The sequence below is a fragment of the Stomoxys calcitrans genome, chromosome 3 (genome assembly GCF_963082655.1).
Source record: "Stomoxys calcitrans chromosome 3, idStoCalc2.1, whole genome shotgun sequence".
Taxonomy (NCBI): domain Eukaryota; kingdom Metazoa; phylum Arthropoda; class Insecta; order Diptera; family Muscidae; genus Stomoxys; species Stomoxys calcitrans.
The window spans coordinates 41,482,007-41,506,332 of record NC_081554.1 but is presented as its reverse complement, the minus strand read 5'-3'; the positions used below and the strand labels follow the sequence as shown (position 1 = coordinate 41,506,332).

General features: G+C 36.4%; 4 protein-coding genes across 5 annotated transcripts; 3 read left to right on the top strand and 1 right to left on the bottom strand.

Moving 5' to 3' along the window:
• Positions 1 to 402: 402 nt before the first annotated feature.
• On the bottom strand, positions 403 to 1,320 carry LOC131996022 (uncharacterized). The gene is made up of 4 exons (XM_059365437.1): positions 1,170 to 1,320; positions 973 to 1,111; positions 510 to 902; positions 403 to 456 (listed from the first exon to the last, which is right to left on the bottom strand). The coding sequence occupies exons 2-4, from the start codon at positions 1,015 to 1,017 to the stop codon at positions 403 to 405; spliced, it is 492 nt and encodes a 163-aa protein (XP_059221420.1). The 5' UTR covers positions 1,018 to 1,111; positions 1,170 to 1,320.
• A 3,775-nt stretch (positions 1,321 to 5,095) lies between these two features.
• LOC106083691 (uncharacterized) lies at positions 5,096 to 6,045 on the top strand. Its single transcript, XM_013246860.2, has 2 exons — positions 5,096 to 5,415; positions 5,481 to 6,045. Exons 1-2 carry the CDS (start codon positions 5,220 to 5,222, stop codon positions 5,966 to 5,968), a joined length of 684 nt encoding a protein of 227 aa, XP_013102314.2. The 5' UTR covers positions 5,096 to 5,219; the 3' UTR covers positions 5,969 to 6,045.
• A 1,151-nt stretch (positions 6,046 to 7,196) lies between these two features.
• LOC106083720 (bromodomain-containing protein 7) lies at positions 7,197 to 10,832 on the top strand. The gene is made up of 4 exons (XM_013246935.2): positions 7,197 to 7,426; positions 7,515 to 8,323; positions 8,390 to 10,112; positions 10,175 to 10,832. The coding sequence occupies exons 1-4, from the start codon at positions 7,369 to 7,371 to the stop codon at positions 10,513 to 10,515; spliced, it is 2,931 nt and encodes a 976-aa protein (XP_013102389.2). The 5' UTR covers positions 7,197 to 7,368; the 3' UTR covers positions 10,516 to 10,832.
• A 1,489-nt stretch (positions 10,833 to 12,321) lies between these two features.
• LOC106083715 (rab3 GTPase-activating protein non-catalytic subunit) lies at positions 12,322 to 22,536 on the top strand. 2 transcript variants are annotated; one of them, XM_059365157.1, is made up of 9 exons: positions 12,322 to 12,539; positions 12,601 to 12,898; positions 13,288 to 14,231; positions 14,302 to 15,178; positions 15,245 to 15,461; positions 17,746 to 17,870; positions 17,931 to 19,032; positions 19,102 to 19,299; positions 22,178 to 22,536. In XM_059365157.1, exons 1-9 carry the CDS (start codon positions 12,464 to 12,466, stop codon positions 22,352 to 22,354), a joined length of 4,014 nt encoding a protein of 1,337 aa, XP_059221140.1. In that variant the 5' UTR covers positions 12,322 to 12,463; the 3' UTR covers positions 22,355 to 22,536. The 2 variants fall into 2 exon arrangements, with proteins under 2 accessions (XP_059221140.1, XP_059221141.1); XM_059365158.1 differs by having other exon boundaries at positions 19,102 to 19,346; positions 22,178 to 22,266.
• The last annotated feature ends 1,790 nt before the right edge of the window (positions 22,537 to 24,326 follow it).

Here is a 24,326-nt window from a genome sequence, read left to right as displayed (position 1 = left end):
AAATTTTCTCCAAAGACAAAATTTCAATGAATCAATTTAGCTATGTCCGTCTGTCTGTCTGTCTGTCTGTCTGTCTGTCCATGTTAATTTGTGTACAAACTACAGGTCGGAGTTTTCATCCGATCATCTTCAAATTTGGTATAGGATTTTCGTCGTCCTACTGACCGTTCGTCGATAACGATGTTCAAAAATATATACTTTATAGGAGTTTAGGCGAATAGTTCGAGGTGTTACAAAAGAAATCACGATTTTAGTATACCTCCTATATATATCCTATGGTAGATATGGATACTAAAATATCTGAGTGTAGTTTCAGATCAATGTCTTAATTTTCAAATGGATGGACATGGCTTTTGGATTTTTAAAAAACTTTATGGGTTCGAAATCCTTGCTAATTTAAATTTATCCCATGAGGTACCCTCTTTTTACAGACAAATCCGATACAGAACGATACCTCTTTTGAAACAAGTTTTTTTCATGGCGTAAAACCTCGCATATACCCTACTTACCTCTGCCGTTAATGGTTCCATGATTTTTACACTTCCCTCCAAATAGGCCATTAGACTTAGACGTTTCTCTTTGTGCCCTAGGAACATCTGAAACAATTCATGACCATGTAGAATAAATATTTCCCTTTGCCCCTCATTGCTGTTTTGCATAACATGTATACTGCGTTCAATCTGAATATCGATATCCAGAAAAGGCAACATAAAATTGATATCAGTGGAATTTCTCAATGGTTTAGCAATTCCCACGACATCGTACTGTGGTGGAGATATATGTCTCATTTGAAGTTGAGGGAGATGAGGCAAAGGCAATTCGTCTGGGCAAGGAGGTGGAGGTGGTGGCTGCCAGACCGGTGTAAAGGGATTGAGTTGTTGTTGTACAATATCAGCATGATTCTGAAGAAAATGAATGAATGAACGATTGCGATTGTCTTATGGCAACACTAGAAGAATTTAATCAACTTACAATTGGAATGATCAAAATAATTAAAATACATTTAATTATGATCATCTTTAAGGAGAAAATGTTTCCAAATCATATGTTCCGACGGTATGTAAAATCTCTCCTCTTTCTATTTTATTAATGTGCCGTCTTTGTTTAACCTCTATATGAGATTTGTCAATTGTAAGTTAACGGTATTCTTGTTTTTGCTCTATACCAACCTGAAAAGGTGGGTGGGTGATCGTTAGCAGGTACGACATAGATCAGGGTTGCATTACACAGTACTCTCAACACTGTTTCGATTCGAGCAATACCACTCTAAACTACAAAACTTAGTACATTTTATAATAAACATATAATTCGGCCAGAGCTAATCTTTAATACCCTTGCGCTAGAGAAGACGTTCAACATAATTTTTACAAAATAAGAACAAAACCAGCAAAAAATCGTCCTGGAGAGACCAAGAATATTTAACAAAAATGTCTCTTAAAAGAAATTAAAAAAAAAATGTTGTTGTTGTTCTAGCAGTGTGTTATACACTGAGACGGAAGCCTTTGCCAATGAAGAACCCCATCGGGTCAATCCGGTACGTACCGGCTGCCATGGGAAAAAATGTCTCAAAGACAAGTTTCGTTGAAATTTCCTGTGAAAGCTCAAGATTGATATAATCTTTTATAAATACAAAATTTTTATGATATTTTCTCCTAAGACAACATTTTTATCAATTTTTCTTTAAGACAAAATTCCAAAGAAATTTTCGGCAATGACAAAATTTCAATGAAATTTTCTCCAAAGACAAAATTTCAATGAAATTTTCTCTAAAGACAAAATTTCAATGAAATTTTCTCTAACGACAAAATTTTAAAGAAATTTTCTCTAACGACAAAATTTTAATGAAATTTTCTCTAACGACAAAATGTCAATGAAATATTCTCTAAAGACAAAATTTTAATGAAATTTTCTCTAAGGACAAAATTTCAATGAAATTTTTTCCAAAGACAAAATTTCAATGAAATTTTCTCCAAAGACAAAATTTCAATGAAATTTTCTCCAAAGACAAAATTTCAATGAAATTTTCTCCAAAGACAAAATTTCAATGAAATTTTCTCCAAAGACAAAATTTCAATGAAATTTTCTCCAAAGACAAAATTTCAATGAAATTTTTTCTAGAGACAAAATTTCAATGAAATTTTTTCTAAAGACAAAATTTCAATGAAATTTTTTCTAAAGACAAAATTTCAATGAAATTTTTTCTAAAGACAAAATTTCAATGAAATTTTTTCTAAAGACAAAATTTCAATGAAATTTTTTCTAAAGACAAAATTTCAACAAAATTTTCTCTAAAGACAAAATTTTGAATGAAATTTTTTCTAACGACAAAATTTCAATAAAATTTTCTCTAACGACAAAATTTCAATAAAATTTTCTCTAACGACAAAATTTCAATAAAATTTTCTCTAACGACAAAATTTCAATGAAATTTTCTCTGAAGACAAAATTTCAATGAAATATTCTCCAAAGACAAAATTTCAATGAAATTTTCTCCAAAGACAAAATTTCAATGAAATTTTCTCTAAAGACAAAATTTCAATGAAATTTTCTCTAACGACAAAATTTTAAAGAAATTTTCTCTAACGACAAAATTTTAATGAAATTTTCTCTAACGACAAAATGTCAATGAAATATTCTCTAAAGACAAAATTTTAATGAAATTTTTTCTAAAGACAAAATTTCAATGAAATTTTTTCTAAAGACAAAATTTCAATGAAATTTTTTCTAAAGACAAAATTTCAACAAAATTTTTTCTAAAGACAAAATTTTGAATGAAATTTTTTCTAACGACAAAATTTCAATAAAATTTTCTCTAACGACAAAATTTCAATAAAATTTTCTCTAACGACAAAATTTCAATGAAATTTTCTCTAACGACAAAATTTAAATGAAATTTTCTCTGAAGACAAAATTTTAATGAAATTTTCTCCAATGAAATATTCTCTAAAGACAAAATTTTAATGAAATTTTCTCTAAGGACAAAATTTCAATGAAATTTTCACCAAAGACAAAATTTCAATGAAATTTTCTCCAAAGACAAAATTTCAATGAAATTTTCTCCAAAGACAAAATTTCAATGAAATTTTCTCCAAAGACAAAATTTCAATGAAATTTTCTCCAAAGACAAAATTTCAATGAAATTTTCTCCAAAGACAAAATTTCAATGAAATTTTCTCCAAAGACAAAATTTCAATGAAATTTTCTCCAAAAACAAAATTTCAATGAAATTTTCTCCAAAAACAAAATTTCAATGAAATTTTCTCCAAAGACAAAATTTCAATGAAATTTTCTCTGAAGACAAAATTTCAATGAAATTTTCTGTAAAGACAAAATTTCAATGAAATTTTCTCTAACGACAAAATTTTAATGAAATTTTCTCCAATGAAATATTCTCTAAAGACAAAATTTTAATGAAATTTTCTCTAAGGACAAAATTTCAATGAAATTTTCACCAAAGACAAAATTTCAATGAAATTTTCTCCAAAGACAAAATTTCAATGAAATTTTCTCCAAAGACAAAATTTCAATGAAATTTTCTCCAAAGACAAAATTTCAATGAAATTTTCTCCAAAGACAAAATTTCAATGAAATTTTCTCCAAAGACAAAATTTCAATGAAATTTTCTCCAAAGACAAAATTTCAATGAAATTTTCTCCAAAAACAAAATTTCAATGAAATTTTCTCCAAAAACAAAATTTCAATGAAATTTTCTCCAAAGACAAAATTTCAATGAAATTTTCTCCAAAGACAAAATTTCAATGGTGAGCGCTATCGTGAGATTATATCCAACTTTTTTTCCCCAAAATGCAAGAGCTTGATTGCATGACATGTGATTTCAACAAGACGGTGCCACATGACACACAGCACGCGTAACAATAGACTTATTGAGAGGCAAGTTCGGTGAACATTTTATTTCACGTTCGGGACCGGTCAATTGACCGCCTAGATCGTACGATTAAACGCCTTTAGACTATTTTTTGTAGGGCTATGTTAAAGCTCGTGTCCATACAGACAAGCCCGCTTCAATTGACGCATTGGAAGACAACATTGAAGCATTTATTCGTGAGATACCGGCCGAAATGTTGGAAAGACTATGCCAGAATTGGACTAAGCAGATGGACCATTTGAGATACAGTCACGGTCAACATTTGCATGAAATAACCAACAAAGAGAATGGAAACATTTGTGCTACCCTGTTTAAACTCCATGTTTTTGGATTCGCAAAAAATTTTACTCATGGATCAGCAAATACATGAACCGAACTATATTTTATTGATGCTACCTTGTTTTTATGGTATTCATCCAGTGCTTTTCGAACTTTCAGAAAAGTTGTACCCAGGGATCAGCCCTAAGTGTGCCCCTTCCCTATTAGGCATTTGGCAACTACCCTGTTGCAACTACTTTGAAGGCCTCTTGCCAACACAAACAAAGAAATGTATATGAGTGTGTGTGTACGTGTGCAGAAAGTGTGCGTACGTAAGCAAAGAATATGCGAGAAAGAAGATAACAACAAAGAGAATGCAAACAAGAAACTTACATCTTAATACCGTCAAATATGGCCAGCTGTGCGCGTAAGACCGCCTTGGGTATATGTATCTGTAACCGTACCGGGCTTAAATCCGTATTTTTGTCTCACGTCAGCAGGTGTTATAAATGGAAAACAAATAATTGAGCCAATAAAACTGGTTTTAATGATCAATGTTAATGCGCTTTAAGAAATGGAAATGGACATGAGTACTAAACAAGTAAAATCGTGCTAAGTTGTTGAAAAGCATAAAAAACCCCTTATGCAAAATTTCAGCCAAATCGAATAAAAATTACGCCCTATAGTGGCTCAAGAAGTCAAGATTCAAGATCGAGTTATATGGCAGCTAGTTTTACTCCTTCGAAAGTAAGCGTGCTTTCGACACATAGACGGAAGGACGGACTGACGGACGGACATAAAATTTCATGATGATCAAGAATATATATACTTTATGGGGTCTGAGACGAATATTTCGAAGAGTTACAAACAGAATAACGAATTTAGTATTCCCCCATCCTATCGTGGAGGGTATAAAAAATTTAAGACTCATTGTCAAGTTTGCAATGCATTATACTTCAGTGCATTATCACTTTTCAAAATTTTCTTAAATAAAATAATAACTTTCATATCTTTTTAAAAATTTCTTTGCATCTAAATTATCAGTGATCAATACTAAGCACAGTAACTTTATGGAATGGACAATTTTGGTATCAATCGCTTGAATCTTGCCGAAATTTTCAAAAAGCATATGTCAGGACATCGTGGTATGAGGTTCTTTCACCCAACTATTATCCAACATAATAATAATAATAAAACGGAAGATATCAATCGCTACAACCTTCAGGAAAGACTGCAAACTATGATCGCGCATGTCCATTCTCAAATAAAAGGTAATAAAATTCTTTAAAATCAGTAAAAAAAAAACGCTGCTAAAAAAATTCATTTGTCCTTACAGAAAGCGAATATTATCTAAATTCTGCTATAGAGGCTCAAATAAGTTCTAATTCTGATAATAAACCACAAGCTAAGGTGAAATCCTCCATCCATAAAGAAATGGCTGCTAGACCTAAAAGAAATTCCATTATCAATATCATTGCAGAGGATAAAATAAAGAAGAAAGTTCTTAATGACAACCTCTCTAACATAACCCTTAGTATTCCACGCCTGAAAGTCCTCTGCCAGGACAAAGAACAGAAACGTTTGTGTTGTACCATTCCACCATACAAAGATGATAATAATTATATTCATCAAAAAAGATTGGCAGAAATTAAACAGAAGAATGCACTTCTCAGTTCCATGGTAGAGGATCAAAAACAATTGCAGCTTGACAGACAATCCATAACTCGGGAAGTCTGCATTATCCGCAATAACATTGAGAATATAAGAGGACGTTTGGATACTTCAATTAAGAAACTGCGAGAAACAAAATTCATAGCAAAGTAAAGAAAAAAAACGCCAATTCAATACAAAAAAACCTTAATAAAAAATGTAAAGTTTTGAATAGCTCATAAATGGAAGAACCCGTTTGAGTAATAATCTTTCTTGTATCCAAATATTTACCAAAATGTTAGTTCAAAACAAGGGTATTCATTTACACATAGTGGCAGTTGCCCAACAACACAATATTGAGTGCACTATCCGTCGAAATCAGTGATTAGTGCAACTCTATTCATTTACAGATAGTGGCAGTTGCCCAACAACACAATATTGAGTGCACTATCCGTCGAAATCAGTGATTAGTGCAACTCTGATTTTGTGTATGATACTAGTTCGCGCCATTTTTCGTTGTTTATGTGTGTTCTGGTTCTTAACTATGATAAACACACACACACGCAACTGGTTGACAGATAGTGCAATTCGCAAAAAAATTACTCAGGTGTTTACGGTACACTACCTGGTAATTATGTATTGGTTCAAACCCAGGCAAATTTATACAAGGAAAGCTTTTGCCAACACACACAAAGTAATTTGTGTGCGTGTGTGTATACGGATGCATACATGAGCTGAAAATTTGCGAGAATGAAGATAACAACAAAGATAATGCAAACAAAAATCGGTCATCTTAATACTGCCAAACCTGGCCATCTGTTAACGGCTGTTCGCGTGAGACCACCTTTTTAAACCCGCATTGCCTAGAAACAGCCCAAGGCATATTAACCCAAGTATTGTACAGCAAACAGCTGAGTACAATTCGCGAAGTGTCAGCTAGTTTTGGTTGTGCGTGTGCAAAAATGGCGCGAAGTAGTAACATACTCAAAACCAGAGTTGCACTAATCATAGATTTTGACAGATAGTACACTCAATATTTTGTTGTTGGACAGCTGCTCCACCGCCTATTTCTAGCCAACGTTTCGCCGACGTTTTTATGTGGAGTTTGACAGCATTCCGCCTGCAGAGCTGAACAGAATAGCTTATACGTTTTATTTATATGGAGTTTGACAGTTGTTCATGTGAAAAGCCGAATAGAGCACCAACCCTAACTAATGAAACAATTTTAATAAATGTATTACGTTTTCATTGAGAATTTTGTTGTGTTTCAAGTAAGTAATAGCAAAAAAACATGTATTTTCAACTATGAAAAACGGACATAGGACCAGCCATAACAAGTTTTTGCTTGAATAATTATTCGCCCATCGCCTTTCGTCATGATTGTAGGCATGGAAGCCACATACACTACCATTTTGTACAACCATGTGGTAAAAGCGGCATCATTTTATCCAGTGAAATAAACTGCTTGTCTTGTCTGGAAATAAAAATTAATATTTACCTATTGTTATCAATAACCACGAAGCTACAATTACTAGGCAACTTAGGAAAACTCACATCAAGTCGTCAACATCGTTATGGGTTCTTCCAAAAAACATAAGAAGCATAAACTGGAGCGAAGAGAGAAATATGAAGGTCAGTAACACTGGTTTGTTGCGAATGCAATTTTAAGCCGCCAAAGGGGATGTAGTAAAAGAGCTTCTATTTCTTGTATTGTTTACAGAATATAGCCACAATACAGATCCATCTAGTCTTCAAAGGGGTCTTAAGCTAATACTGAAAGTCGGTCCCAACAATACGCCTGAATATGGCGGTGCTGATGTTATAACGTCTTCTGTGGCTGGACCTCCAACGGCGGCAGAAGCCATGTGCAGTAGTCCACTAATGATGGAAGATATTGAAGAGCATCGCGAAAAACATAAGAAGTCCAAGAAAAAGAAGAAGAAGAAAGACCGCGAGAAAAAACACAAGCACCACAAGGAAAAGAAGAGAGACAAAGGCGAGCGCCACGTTGTTGATGAAAGTCCTCGTCGAGATACATCGTCCATGGATCGCACAGAGGACTTAACCTTAATCGCCAATCAAGATTCGCAATCGTTGCCGAGCACATCGTTTGGCTGTTTACAGCGTAGTCCTAAGGTGGGTGCGGCTGGGCCGCCTTCGAATATTATGCCATCAATAGGTGATGGTGATAGTAGCCAGGATGGTTTTAGCTTTATGGATGATGATAATTCCCAACCATTACCAGAACATGTTTTACTTTATGCTGGCATTACAACAGAGAATTCCCAATCATGTAGGCCAGTATCGAAACCAATAGTACCAATCAAAACGACGGATGAGGTGACATTGGATTCGCCAGCCTCTTCCTCCATACAAAGTTCATCAGTTGGAAATTCGTTAGGTGCTGCCACATGTGCGGGGAGTGAAGTCCCACCAGAAAACATTGTGGCAAATGCTCAACCAGCTGACGGTAGCGCCCCTGGTGCTGTCACAGTGGGTAGCATTAGCCCGACAAAACCTTTAGCAGAGGTAAAAAAAATGTTTTTTTTTTCAAGTTTCTGATTATAAGTTGTATTTCTTGTTTTAAATTTACAGTTAATTATACCCTCTCTTTCGCCATCGGCTTCCGACACCACACCGGGTGGTTCCAATTCCTTGGCTGCACTAACACCTAAGGTTCTAGAGGCGCCAAGAACTCCAAGCTCATCAAGTGAATCTGGACGAGAACCCAGAACATGTGTCCTCAAGCTAAAACATCAAAAAACATCCCTAAATAAATTACTCGAGCACCTTCTGCGTGGTTTAGAAAAACGGGATCCTCATCAGTTTTTCGCTTGGCCAGTAACAGATGATATTGCGCCTGGTTATTCTAAAATAATTGCAAGACCTATGGATTTTTCCACCATGCGCCAAAAAATTGATGATAACGATTATGCAACTTTAAATGAATTCACTGAAGATTTTCGTTTGATGTGCGAAAATGCCATACGATATAATCACGTGGATACTGTTTACCATAAGGCAGCTAAACGCCTACTCCAAGTGGGTATGAAACATTTGTCACCTGAAAACTTAATGCGAAGTTTAAAACCCACCTCGGGCTATTTAAGAGACCTTACGGCCAAAGAGCTCGGTTTCGAATTAATTCCGCAGAGTGGAGACTTTATTGGATTTGATCATCACGGTATGGCAGATTCTGCTGATGAGGGAGCCTCCACGGGAGCTGAAGAACCTATGACTCAAGCTCAAATTGAGGAAGAGGAAAAACGAAAAGCAATTCGTCTGGAAAATGAACCAAAAACTCGATTTGAGCCATACGTTGATGATTTAACGTCAGAGGAAATTTTAGCTCAAGTTCAAGGTGCAGCTCAATCAGCTAAGAAACGTTTGTCAGCCAAAGAAAAGGCCTACAAAATGGGCTTTCTACGACAAAATAAAGATGGATCCACATCTTTAAACTTTCTCATCAAAGATGAGAACGAAGGCCCCGAGAAAGTTGTTTGCTTGGGTGAATTAGTGGGCAAACTAAAACAAGGTTCCGGCCAGGTTCAAGGATACCGTGAAGACAAGCGTAATGAAGCAAAAATGGTAAAACCTTTAAATTATGGACCCTTTTCGTCATTCGCACCAACATTTGACTCACGTTTTTCTACACTTAACAAAGATGAGACCCAATTGGTTATGGAAACTTATGGTGATGCCATGAGCACCGAGTATGCAGAAAGTATTTTACAATTTACCAAAGACTCTTCCTATGCCACCATGTTGGCCAACGGTCTTCTCGATATGTTAACAAATGGCGAACATTCCAAATGCATGCAGGACCTATACGATCTTCAAGTACAAAACTATGAACAACAGGAAGCACTAAAATGTTTCACTAACGCCGGCCCTTTACTATTAGACAGCAGCTCGTCGCCGGCGCCAAATGAATCTCGCGCTCAAATTGAACAGGAATATGAAAAGTATAAAAATACCCGCATCGATTTCAGTCGCTTAAGAACCCTTAACGATTTGGGCATAGATACGACATTCTTAAATGACATCGAAAAGGAAATGAAAAATTTCGAATTGACAAGACGACTCCAGGAACATCTGAGTAACAATTTGAATCTTATAGATAAACTAAAAAATACGCAACATGAACGGCTTTCACAACCATTACCGCACCACTTGGGACTTGTGCAGCAGGCATCACAAGAGGAAACTCAGTTGGCGCATCAGGTCACTCAAAACCTGACGGATGTGGTGAAAAAATTACCACCATCGGCGGTAGCTGATCCATATGCTTTAAGAAAAGCTATGGGCTTGTCTTACGGTATGTGATTTAAATCGTGTTTCTCTTGTGATTGATTTTTCATAAATTTTTTCTACTTTCAGTTGGATTACCACCTCCTCCTTCCGAAACACAGCAACGTATACAATTACCCGCCATATTGCAACAACCTGTAACTATGCCACCGCTTGCTTTTACTCAGTCTCATCCGTCCACGACTTCAACTGCTACTTCACATGTCACCGCATCAAGCCAACTAGATCAACAGCATAATTTATCCTCTTCATCTTTGTCCATGGACATTGATGAAGACGTGGCCGGTAATGCTGGTGGAGATTTGGAAAATGAGCTGCGGGAATTTTTAGAAAGTGGCTCAGGCCTGCATGCGGCTTCTAGCTCAACTGCAGACGACAACAATCTTATGGCTCAATTACTTATGAATTGATACGTGACGAAGAGTAGAGCACCTTCCAATTCCCTAACTTTAAGATTTTTAATATTTTTTTCTAATTTATATTTCTATGTGTGTTTTCTTTTCAATCGTATGTACTTGTAGTTAAAATTTTAATTTAATCTTTTTTTTTTGTTTTTACTTTCCATGCTGCCGTTTTTTTTTTTTTTTTTTGTTTCTATCAGAGCGGGATTACCTCATTTCTTTTAATTTCCTTTTTCCCATCCCGATCTTTGACACAATTTTGTATTTATAAAAACTTCCATGTATTGCAAAAATAAATATGTAAATATAAACAGTTTAAAATTTGCAGGTAATGAAATTATGCTAGGATACACCTATAAGGAGAGGTCATGCGAACAGCTGAGTACAATTTTTTTTTCATTCAGGATGCACATATAATGTGAGGTCATGCGAACAGCTGAGTACAATTTTTCAATTTTTGTTTTGATTTTGCAATAACTTTGTTTTCTAAAATCTTTAAACAATGCTTTATTTTACCCCATGTTCCACACATAAGCAACAAAACAGTGTTAAAAATTTCAGCTGGAAAAAAAACTTACAGCAGAAATTTGCAAGTAAATTTTTAAAAATAAAAACCAACATTTATTTAACATTTATAACATAAATAAAAGCCACTCATATTAACGTTCATTTGAGGTATAATTAAACTAGTTAACCATTGGTAGTATGAGGGAAATAGCCAAAAGAATTTTAATGAGTCGATTATGGATGGCAACCTAACTTAAGTTGCGTTGCCAACGAACAAATTTGTTACAAACATTTTCGTTTTGCTATTAAATTACATATTTTTTTACAAATTTCTTATTTGCTGAACTTTAGAAATTCTGTATTGAGTGAAATTGACAAAAATTTCCAACTTTATACTGATATTTACATCGTGGTTCTGTCTCCTGGCAACGCAACTGTTGTCGAGTCGCAATCCATAATCGGCCCATAAATTTGCCTTCTAAAGTTTTGTTCCGTGGCGAACTATTTAAAGGTGGTCTCATTTGTACAACAAACACAAATCATATGATGCAATCCGCCTGCTGATCTTGCTATAAAGCTGATCGACGTTTTGCCAACACACGTGTACGTACATGAACAGAGAATATGGGAGAAAGAAGATAATAACAAACAGAATGCAAACAAAAATCTGACATTTTAATACCGTCAAACGTGGCCGGCTGTCAGCAGCTGTTCGCGTGAGACCACCTTATTAAATCCCCCTTAGTTTTGTTTTATCGAGACAAAACAGCTGATCGTATGACTCCACCAAAGATTTTGGAAATTATACAAGATGGTCAGATGCCTCACAGTTTAGGATCAAACATGTACGAAAGCATTTTTTACTTGCAGTATGATGACAACATTTTGCATTTTTTCCATTAAATAAAAAAAGTGATTTAAAATTGCTAAAAATGGTGCCAAAAGATAAAAAAAAAATATATGTAGGTATATGTTATATTTGCAATCTCCGATCATTGAGTTCGTCTCGAAAGAGGAACAAACAATTGAGGGTAATTTTGTAATTATTAGCAAATTAACTTTCTATTTGCGAGGGAACACAAAGAGGAATTGATAAAAATAATGCATTCGATGCCAACTTGCATGAACTTAACCACTTTTACGATATAAGAAAGAGCAAGTAGAGCTTGGTCGTATACGGTCTTGGGACCTCACCTCTCGAAATCCACCTTGCATTACCTTATAAATCTACCTTGAGTGACTTTGTAAACATTAAAGGGGTCCGGCCGAATAAATACCATAAAAACAATTTCGGCAAGACCTTTTAATAAAACAGCTGTTTTTATTATACGTAAACAAAAGGAAATAAATAAATGCAATTAACTTCTCTTAATGTCCTTGCTGGCATATTTAAATCTAGCAATAAGTGAGCTACACAGCATATTTATACGTACTGATTCATACCATCACAATGGCCTGTGAAGTTAAAACATTTGGATATCTTCAAGATTTTACAAAGGTCCAGGAATACTTTGGACTAAAACATGGTATTATATCCAATTAATTTTGAAATTTCAAGATATCAATATCGTTCTTATCATTTTATAGATGAAAATTGGCTTAATGGCATTAACTATTCCATATCACCAACGGGAGAGTTAATTGCCATGACTCTTGGAGAAAAGTTGGCCCTATTAAGCTCCAGCTGGAACTCAACGCCCACATACAGTCTTTGTTGGTGTGGCGAACTGGAGGATCCCAATCAAATTGTGACATCCGTTATATGTCTACCAATGTATGGTCGTTCAGTGAACACTGGAGCAGAATGGACATGTGTGGCAATGGGTCTTAACTCGGGAATGGTAGTGTTTTATACCGATTCGGGTATAAAACTTTATTCACAAATGTAAGTACTTTAAAGATTTCAAATCGATTCATCTATTGTACAATTTCGAATATAACTTACGTTCATATTTAACTTTATCTAAATTTGCGGAATTTCAAGGTCATTTGTTAAACGCTAACAACAACAAAATAGGCGTTCATAAGTAAGAGTCATATACAAAAAGATATCCCTTAAAAGTTTAATAAATTGGTTTGTGTGATTAACATGGTACAATCGTAGTGCATTGGTTACCATTCTCCTATCACGCTTTGGTTCAAAACCCAGTAATGACTAGGGTGTTTTTTAGCAAAATCTTCAAAATGAATATTTCTGTATTTCAATTATGAGATAAATGAGTTTTTATTCTATAGCCCCTTTACTAAATTCCTATTTCCCTTTCATCTGTCTAGCTACCACGAAGCATCTGTTGTAACGATTAAAGCCCATACACCACCGAAACGTTCCGAAGCTGAGACATTTATTTATATTGTATATGATAATTGTGTATGCACTCTGAAGGGATCTGATTTTGTACCGCATCTAAACAATTTGCGACAAAATTTAAATCGCACGGCTGGACGTAACTCTGCAACATATTCCGGACACTCAAATGCAACAATTGCCGATTTGTTGAGTTATCAAAAATTTACATTTCCCAACGGGAAGGATACTATTATAAATGATGCTGTAGTCGATGCCACACAAATACCAAGAGTTTTTGATCACATTGTTGATCAATGTGTTTCATTTGGTTTCCATGCCCGTGTATCGTCTACAACAATGAAAAGTTCGACAATTGTGGGTGTTGGCGCAGAACCTTGTTTGGGTTACTATCTGGCTGAGGAAGGTTATAAGACAATATCGTTTGGTGAAGTGGCAAAAGATGTCATTGGCACAGCTTATCGCAATATTATGGGAAATATTTTTGGTCGGGCCCCACCTACACCGTCGCCAGAAGAGCAGCCATCACAATCCGTTGGCAAAGAATTGCAAATGCGTACAAAATGTCGCTTCTTCGATGCAAAACGGGACGGCAACACTATATCCATTGCTCCAAATGGTCGTCTGGCTGTGGTCATTGATAATTTGGATAGAGTATTACTAGTCGATACTCAGAGGTGTGAAATAATTCGTGTGTGGAAAGGCTATCGCGAGGCACAATGTGCATTTGTGCCAGTCAAAGAGAAAACCCTGAAAGGGGTGGCAACGTCCAGACGCAAAACCCTGTTCTTAGTGATATATGCTCCACGCTTAGGTTGCTTAGAAATATGGCCACTGCAGCATGGGCCTAAAGTGGCAGCCTTCACCGTTAGCAAAAATGGCCTACTGGCCTATAGCACGCACGGTTTAATGGGTAATATAAAGCCTTGTGTGTGTTGCCATTTACAATGTTTGTAATTAATAATTATTTCTTATTCTTTAAGGTCTAACACCAGAGAGTAAGAACCGTACTCACATTAATACATGTCTCTTTCTCGACCCCAGCGATGCCTGTGTCAAGGAAATACAAATACCATTTCACTATGCTTTAAGTACCGCCAATTCAGCCACTTCCAAAGATATACACATACTCAGACGTCTGAAAAATCTTTTGCGTTCTAATGACAGCAAAAATCTTGATATTGAAGAAATCACCTCAATGGCTGCCGACTTTCAAACAATTGAGGTGCGTCAGCAGTGCATGGAAATGTTACTTAAAAGCAAGCAATTACAGGCGCATGTTTTTCAAAGCATCATCAACGCTTTTGACCTAACTTTGCAGGAGCAAATAGAAAATCCAGAAAAATATCACATTAAATCAATTGAAGACTATGAAAGTTTTCAAACAAGTGTACGCAATTATAAACACCTCTGCAAGTTCTACATGGAAATGAAAGTGCCTCAGCAGCGTGAATATGTAGAAACATTAGAGCTGGATGAGAGTGATCTTGTTATAATTCAGCAGCTGGTATTGCTTTTAAGCGATACCTATCTGCTGAAACAACAAATGTCAGAATTTGGCCTGGATACTGGTTCAACTACACGCGGAGTTACCTTTGGTGCTGAATTCGATGATGTTGGTGAATTTGTTGAATTTCTCAATATTTTCCAAGTGGATCAGCGAGATCGGATACCTTTGTTTAAGGACAAATCGAGACATTATGGAGAAGTTAGCTCAAAACTCTTTCATCGTTTCTTTACACATGGCCTATGTTTTGATCAGTTCAAAATTGCGGCAGAAAAATCACTAATACCCTATCAAGATCTATTGGTATTGGCTCTATATTATTGGCTGGAGAAACCATTTTTATATAAAAATTGGTAAGCTAAAGAAAAGTTATTATTGTTATTATCATATGAAAGCCTTTCTTTTATTTCTACATTTAGCGATGAAGTCATAAGCGATATGTCACGCTTGGCTGAAATGATTAAATCTATATGTGATTTGGCCGGAGATGTAGTTAATGACTATGCCTATAATACGATTTCTTCTTGGTGGCAATATGTCAGGGAATTACTGTTGAATAGCCCCAAATCCTTGGGACTCCTGGTGGCAATCGTATGCAAAACTGTAGCAATATCTTTGCGACGTGAATTTAAAGAGGTAAAAAACAATTAATATACAGGGTAGCTGACACAAAGTGATACCAATTCAAAAGACCACATTTGTTGTGGGAAAATAATTTTCAAATGTTTCAAATGTCAAAAATGTGTGAAAGTGATCTAAATTTTACCCAATATGACCATGTTTTACCTTAAGAAATGCTTTAAATTGATCAAAAACGATTTGCAAGCTGCTCGAATGTAATCCGCCGTTATTATGGCCCATTCCCAATGGCATTCCGATTCCGATTTGCACTGTGTGGACACAATGAAGTGGGGAACATGAGTTTTTATCCGTTCTTGATCTACACGTGTTTCTTAGATTACGTCCATGGTCTTCGTACGAAACATTTGCGTACTCACGGCTCCAAAGTAGCTTCCAAAATGTTTTTTTGCGATTTCCACTGCGTGGACAAAATGAAGTGGGGAACATGATTTTTAATCCATTCTTGGTCTACACGTGATTCTTACTTTTTACGTCCATGTTTTTTCCGATAATAAGTCGCATTTACTTCTTGATGAAAACAAGTAAAGAGCCCATGCTGGTCACAGCTGCCTTACCATGACTTGAAATGGAAAATTACTTCGGATGGCCGTTCGTAGGTATAAGCAAACAAAGGACCAAAATTTTGACCCGGAAGGACCTACGGGGTCTCGAGAATTTTGAACCCTCTTAAACCTAGGCAATATGAGTACCTAATTAAAGATATAAATGAGTAGATTACGAATATTCATGAAATTAACTTCTGCAAGAACTCTAAATTAGAACAAATACATATTTACAAAAAAATTAAAATTTTTCAAAAAATGGCGCTGTTTTACAAAAAACTTTAGAAGGTAAATTTACAATACTTTTGCTATTTCCCACTGTTGGAGGAGAAAAGGAGGTGAAGAGGAGAAAATCTCAAATTTTTCCACATTTAGAAGGCAAATAAAGTTTTGTTTAAAATAACAATTTCGAAAAATTTCCAAATATGGATCAAATAGGGATTTTTGGCCCCTGGAGGGATCCACCAGCCCGAGCCCCAAAAACGGACTTTGTATTCGGGTTCCTGGGGCCAAATTTAGCGCGTATGCAATAAATTAGATTTTTTGCTAACTACCCCATAAAATACAGTTCTGGCGTATATGAAAAAACTGCACTTTATAGGGTGCACCCCCGATTTTTTTTTCATTTGTGACACCCCGGAAGACCCGGAAGAACCTTAGAGGTCTTGAGAAGTTTTAACCCAGATAATAGATGCAATATGCTTAATCTACCCCTTTGCACCTTTCATTGGAAACCCATTGCCTGTGTTAATAAGGGGCAAAATTATTAAGACCCCGTAGGACAATTTTTAAACAATTTTTAAGCATGTTCGTAATCTACTCGACAATACCTATTATTTAAAACCCTTTAAAACCCCATATAGTCTAGTTTGGACCCTAGGGGGTCCAAAAACGGATTTCGCATTCGTGTTCCTAGGTTCAACCCACATCTACACATAAAATTTCAGCGAAATCGGATGTGCGCCCTATAAAGTGCAGTTTTGCCCAATATATAAATTTTTTTCCTTCGCTTGTGCTAGTGCGGGCTAAAGTGAATTAGCCCGTTTCATCGCAGCTCTCTGAAGAGGATGATTCCATCAAAACACTTAAGAAACCGATCATTGCTCTTTTCATTGTGTCTGGAAGGATACAAAGCTTGAATTTTTCAAGATTTTCCAAAAAAATCCGCAAATTTTGCACTTACCTTCTAATGTAGAACAACCGACTTGAGGTAAAATTATGACTTCATTTGGCTGGTCTTCTGTACCAGAACACTAGCTGCTGTCTTGAATCTTCATTAAAAGTAAACAAAAATGAAAAAAGTTTAATAAATACCAATAAACAATATTTTTATTTTTTACTTACATCTGCCTTCTTGGTGTTAGCTTTTGTATTTTCATGTAACGGCTGCTTTTCATAAAACAGCTGATCTGTACAAAATATCTATTCAAAATTTCAAATTTCTGCTGGCAAAAAAGTTCCAGTAAAAATTTGCAGGTTCTCAATTTTCGAACTGTCAAAATTTTCTCTCTCTCTCGCGCTCTCTTCTGCTGGCAAATAAAGTACGCTGACGACTTCCAGTAAAAATTTGTGAAAATTTGCATTATTGTTTTGAGTTTCCGAACACAGATATTATCGCTGCGAATGAAGCTAGTGTGAACTTGGTAACACTTCTTGTCAGCTACCCTACATTATTGAGTATTGTATGTTTTTTCCATTCAATACATGTGCTTTCGTTCATAATATATCTCTTAAAGGGTTCCTGCGACGAAGGTTCTCAAAATGAAGATGATAATTTCGAACGCATATCTCATGATGAAGCTCAATGGGGATTGTTAATAGGCAAACTAGAAGACATAGCTATTTTGGGAGCTATTTTAGAGTAAGTAATGCATTATAATAGTAGTCCCTTCATTAATTTCAAACCGAAACTATTATTTAGATATCCCATACAAAGTGTGGAACCCGTAATGCCAGAAATTCCCTATGAACAACCAGATTGCAGTTTAAAGTTTATTGTTAGTGGTGGCAAAGGTATTGTCACAGATCTAACAGCAAAATGGTTAATAAATACTCGCATACATCCCTCGAAGATTGTGGAAATCGATAATGCTGAAATTGTTCTAGAAGGTGGAGATAAGTCAGTGCAAAATTCTACAACAGTTGATACTCAACAAGATTTGAGTCCAAGAAAAACACAATTAAACGACGACAATGCTGAATTGGATGCGGTGCTCATGAAGCTAACGTTATTGAGGAAACATTTTCCTTTTAGTTTGGAATCCGGTTCTTTACTAAGCCTTTTGACATGGCATTATATGATATATTGGAGCAAGAATTTAACAAGTTTAGAACATTTCAGGGCCGCCATTGAATGTCTGGAGCAATTTAGAGTAACTGACCAAGCTCTCAAACACGGCATTTCTTGTATGCTTTGGCAAGCGGCTATAAAGTTTCCCCTACAAAGTACAGCCAAATTGATAAATAAAGTTGGTAGACTGCCAAAGGACAAATTGTGTCAGCAGGACATTGAAATGTCAGCATCATGTGTTCCCGAATTTTTGGAACTGTGCTTATCATTCCTTCATCATATGGAAGATTCATTAAATCATGGATCATATGATCTAAAATTTGAAGTGTCCTTGGCCGAAGGTCAAACCCCATTACAATTTCTCGCTCTGCAGCAACACCATGCCATTAAGGAGCTGATGAAATTGCACTATGAATTGTGTTCGGTTTTACATTTCATTTCGTTCTTCCAATTGAGAGTATCGAAACCCATGACCTTGGTATTTGATGCAATGAGCAACAAAGCCTTCTTTGCTGATATAAATAAAGAGCTTAAATTTGTACTACCAGCTCCCGATATGGTTCTACAACAGCACCGAACAGATTTTCTATGTAAAGCTATAACCGCATCAATGGATTTGATAAGAGAAGACCTGGAACAACTATTTGTGGCTGAACATATGCAATATATGGATAAATTTTTCAAACTAGCTGAAAGTTGGAGTTTGGATCAAAGGGCTTTAAGAAGAAGACAGGTGTGTGCACTACCAAAAAAAAAGTAACGTTTTTGTCTTAATTATTTGCCTTTGTTTTTGCTGCTTTAGATTGTCGATCTATATGCTCATGGTTTCGATGCAAATGCGGAGCAATTGCTTACCGATATAGCAGATGATGAATTCATAGGACGTATGCTACTTGAAATTGCTGGTCGGCGTTTAAATTTATATGCAAATACATCACAAGGTACATTCTTGAAAATAGCATCGGTGGGACAACAACTTTTGTGTTATTTGGACAATCTTGTAAGTGTTGCAGCTGTCTATTATCCACAAACATGACAAAACTTCTGGTACGCTCACTTTTTTGTACACATACACATATATACACTTGTTTTTCTTTGCGGTTGAACTCGTAATTAACAACATCGTAATAGGTAGATGTTTTTGTTTGTTTTTATTTTAACATGTAAAGTTTTGAACGTTCAAACATTTTTTTAGGGTTGATTAACAAATTGTGTTGTGTGAGACTTATGGTAAACATTTATTTGTATACCCTCCACCATAGAATGGGGGTATACTAATTTTGTCATTCCGTTTGTAATACCTCAAAATACGCGTCTAAGACCCCATAAAGTATATCTATTCTTGATCGTCATGTCATTTTAAGTCGATCTTGCCATGTCCGTCCGTCCGTCTGTCTGTCGAAAGCACGCTAACTTTTGAAGGAGTAAAGCTAGCCGCAATCTTGTACGGATTCGAACGGATTCGAGCTATATAAAAGGGCCGAAAGGGTCTTGCATATGGCATATGACTGGGCTAGACCCAAAAGTCTCAATGTTAACCCAGAGAAAACTGAAATATGCCTGTTCACGAGGAAGACGAAGGTTAGAAAATTTAACGCACCACGTTTCCACAATAAGACGATATCTGACAAGGTCAAATACTTAGGTGTGACCTTGGACAGAAAACTGAATTGGAAGTGTCACATTCAGGAGCGTACTGAGAAGGCTCACAGATGTTGGGCACTATGTAGACGGGCCGTAGGTTCGAAATGGGGCCCGAATCCTAGGATAGTCCACTGGCTCTACAGGAGCGAGATTAGACCAATACTTAATTACGCCTCAGCAGTTTGGTGGACTGCTATGGAGAAAAAGTGCAACATAAGGACCATACAACAGGTTCAGAGAACATGTTGTCTTGGCATAGGCGGAGCGATGAGGACCACGCCCACCAGGGCACTGAAGGCTATTCTCGATATCCGACCCATTGACATACAGATTAAGTGTGAGGCAGCCACTGCGGCTATGAGACTTAAGGCGATGGAAGAATGGATTGAGTATGGGAGCAACTCATGCCATCGCGGTATAATCGAGGCGACGATAGGAAACCTGGAAGGAAGGGGAGAGGTTTCCGATCGGATACCTGAGATGAACCTTGAAGTCGAGTGCGACGCACTACTGGCATCGACACAGTCTTGAATTGATGGAACCCTAGTATTGCCATCTGGAAGATCATGTTACACGGATGGATCAAAGCTAGAGGACAGAGTGGGCCTGACCATAATACGATCCTGCAGGCGGAGATCCAGGCGATTTCGTAATGCGTGAAGTGGTGTGCTGCTAACGCGAGGATGTCGAGTGTGAACATCTTTACCGATAGTAAAATTGCCATAAGGGCAATAACAACCAGGACGGTAAGGTCACGAACAGTCTTACAGTGTAAGAAGGAGATTGACGCCTTCTCTGAGGATGGGAAAATCCGCATTGTTTGGGTGCCGAGCCATAACGGAGATGATGAGACGTTAGAGCATTTCCTTTGTCATTGCCCGGCTTTCGCGTCTAACAGATACCAACACTTGGGTGGACACACAATACCAGACATAAACCAACTTAGGGGAGTGGTATTGAAAACAATTAAGGATTTTGTAAGTAGCACGGAATTCCTAACTTAAAATTTTCTTTTTAGAGATTACTTTGTAGTTTTTAGAGCGCACAACAAGACGACTACTCGCTTAGGTGTATGTCCATAGTGGCATGGGGCGGATTAATATCTGCACCCTCTTTTCAACCTAACCTAAAGTTAGCTGCTTGAAACTTTGCACAAATACTTTTCATTAGTGTAGGTCGTTTGGGATTGTAAATGGGCCAAATCGGTCCATATTTTTATATAGCTGCTATATAACCCGATCTTGGGTCTTAGCTTCTTGAGCCTCTAGAAGGCGCAATTCGCAATTTTCGTTTTTGCATGTGGTGTTTTGGTATCACTTCCAACAACTGTGCCAAGTTTTCGGTTCATAAACTGATATAACTGCCATATAAACCGATCTGGGTCTTGACTTTTTTAGCTTTTAGGGGCGCAATTCTTTTCCGATTTGTCTGTAGTTTTGCACGTGCTGTTTTAATATCAGTTCCAACAACTGTGCTAGGTATGATTCGAATCGGTTCATAACCTAGTATTGCTGCATATATAAACCGATCCGGCATCTTGACTTCTTGAGCCTCTTGAGGGCACAATTCTTATCCAATTTGGCAGAAATTTTGTACAACGGCTTCTCCAATGACCTTCAACATACGCGTTCAATGTGGTCTGAATCGATCTATAGCTTGATACAGCTCCCATATAAACCGATCTCCCGATTTTGCTTCTTGAGCCCCTACAAGGCGCAATTCTTATCTGAATGATATAGCTCCAATAGCAAAACAGCCCTTATTTATTATTCTTTGTTTGCCTAAAAAGAGGTACCGCGCAAAGAACTCGACAAATGCGATCCATGGTGGAGGGTATATATTGGGTTGCCTAAAAAGTAATTGCGGATTTTTTAAAAGAAAGTAAATGCATTTTTAATAAAACTTAGAATGAACTTTAATCAAATATGCTTTTTTTACACTTTTGAGATTGGGAACTCGCTTTTTGGTTAATGCAAAATTCAAGCAGATTGTTTATTCTATTTAACGGAATGACTAAATTAGTATAGCTACCATCCTACAGGCTGTCTTACACGAAGTGTTAACAAGTTCACAATGGAATATCTGTCAAACTAAAAATGACAGCTACTTGATATTATTTATTGACAGCCCATTATATTGTGTATAAGCCACTAAAAAACATTTGCTGCTGAATTTATTTTAATTTAAAGTTATTTGTGATGGAATTCATTGAAAATTCTGTATATTTTAAACAGCACGAATCTCCGAACAATAATAATTTACAAATTGCCGCTTCTGATCCTCAAGAAATCGACCTTACTGCCTTAAGTAAATTAGTGCACAATTCCGTTCGGCATATACCACCAAAGGAACAGGCTCTTCTGCGTATTGGCGCACAAATGTTTGATGTATGCACCCTTTTACAAGAATAATGGATTAAATGAAATACAATGAACCCTCATGCCTATTATGTTACTTATTATATTATTATTATTATAAGCAACAACAAAAATTAACAAAATGAAATGTATTTAGTTCTAAAGCAATATTTTCTTTATTCAAGTAAAATATTAAGTGTGTATTTATTTAAAAATAAAAAACGTAACATTTTTTACTTATGTTTTGTTTTGGTATGTCTGTATTCAGGATTCACTAATAGAAGGTTAGGTCACTGGTAAAACATAAAGTAGATAGGCCCCATGAACATCATTAAGGATGTCAAATCTGCCGATTGAAAATGTCATCGAAGAGGAGAAATCGTAAACATAGAATGAGTGTAAAAAGAGAACAAGTTGACATCCTCAATGCCAAGTACTGCCAAAATTTAAATCGGCTGATCGCCTGGCTTAACCTTATTCAGTGAATCCTACAGCCGGCTAGGTTTGAGTATTAAGATGTCAGATTTTTGTTTGCATTCTCTTTGTTGTCATCTTCTTTCTCGCATATTCTCTGCTTATTAAATCCACCTTGGGTGACAACATGGCGGATTGCACCATATGATTTGTGGTCGTTGTACAAATGAGACCACCTTTAATTGTTCCGCCATGAGCTCAAGCTGTGCACCCACATGATATGTAACTCCACCTTCAGTGAAAATATCTTTAGAGCAGCGTATCGGCCTTAAATACTATGCGAACAAACCTATTACAATTACTATTGGGTTGCCCAAAAAGTAATTGCGGATTTTTTTAAAGAAAGTAAATGCATTTTTAATAAATCTTAGAATAAACTTTAATCAAATACACTTTTTTACACTTTTTTTCTAAAGCAAGCTAAAAGTAACAGCTGATAACTGACAGAAGAAAGAATGCAATTACAGAGTCACAAGCTGAAAAAATTTGTCATTACATTAAGCAATACAAGCACAATGTATTGGGTTGCCCAAAAAGTAATTGCGGATTTTTCATATAGTCGGCGTTGACAAATTTTTTCACCCAATACAAGCACAATGTATTGGGTTGCCCAAAAAGTAATTGCGAATTTTTCATATAGTCGGCGTTGACAAATTTTTTCACAGCTTGTGATTCTGTAATTGCATTCTTTCTTCAGTCAGTTATCAGCTGCTACTTTTAGCTTGCTTTAGAAAAAAAGTGTAAAAAAAGTATATTTGATTAAAGTTCATTCTAAGTTCTATTAAAAATGCATTTACTCTCTTTTAAAAAATCCGCAATTACTTTTTGGGCAACCCAATATTAAAACGTACTGTTTTCCGAGTTGATTGTACAAAACAATAAACTATATCAGAGATGCGCATGTGACGAAATTTTTGCCGTGTTATATTTTAGTACAATAACTCGTTTCTTATTATCTGTTATCGCATGATATCGATAACTTACCAGTGCAACTTTGCACTGATATTAGCTGTATTTTATTTTAGTACTATGTAGTGCAGTGCAATGAAATTTGTATGCAAATGACATCTCTCCAGGACAACGAAGCTCTAGATATATTACCAGTGCAGGTAATGGGTTCAATCCCATGGCAGCCGGTTGTACGTACCGGATTGACCCGATGGAATCTTCATCGGCAAGGGCTGCCGCCTCAGTGTACGTGTTCGTCTTTTTTCGTCATGGGAGAGGCACATCCCGGAGTGCCTTCTCCGTATGCTTTTGGTCCGTGCCGGGATTGAAAAGAACCCCGGACCCTGGTTCTGTTCCGTTTGCCAGAACCGCCTTCATCATCGGTCAGTGTCGGTGAGGTGTAACAGGTGCTTGGAGTGGGTACATTTCCGTTCTTGCTCTGGCCTAACTTCGCTACGGGAGTATAGTCATACTGGCTATGTCGCTAGGTGCTGTGCGAACACAGCCAGCAGTGGGTCACAAGCGTCGCCGTCGTCGCCTTCGGCGTCCTCGTCGTCGGACTATGTGACCCCCCCGACCTCTCCCGTACGGCAATTTATGCAAA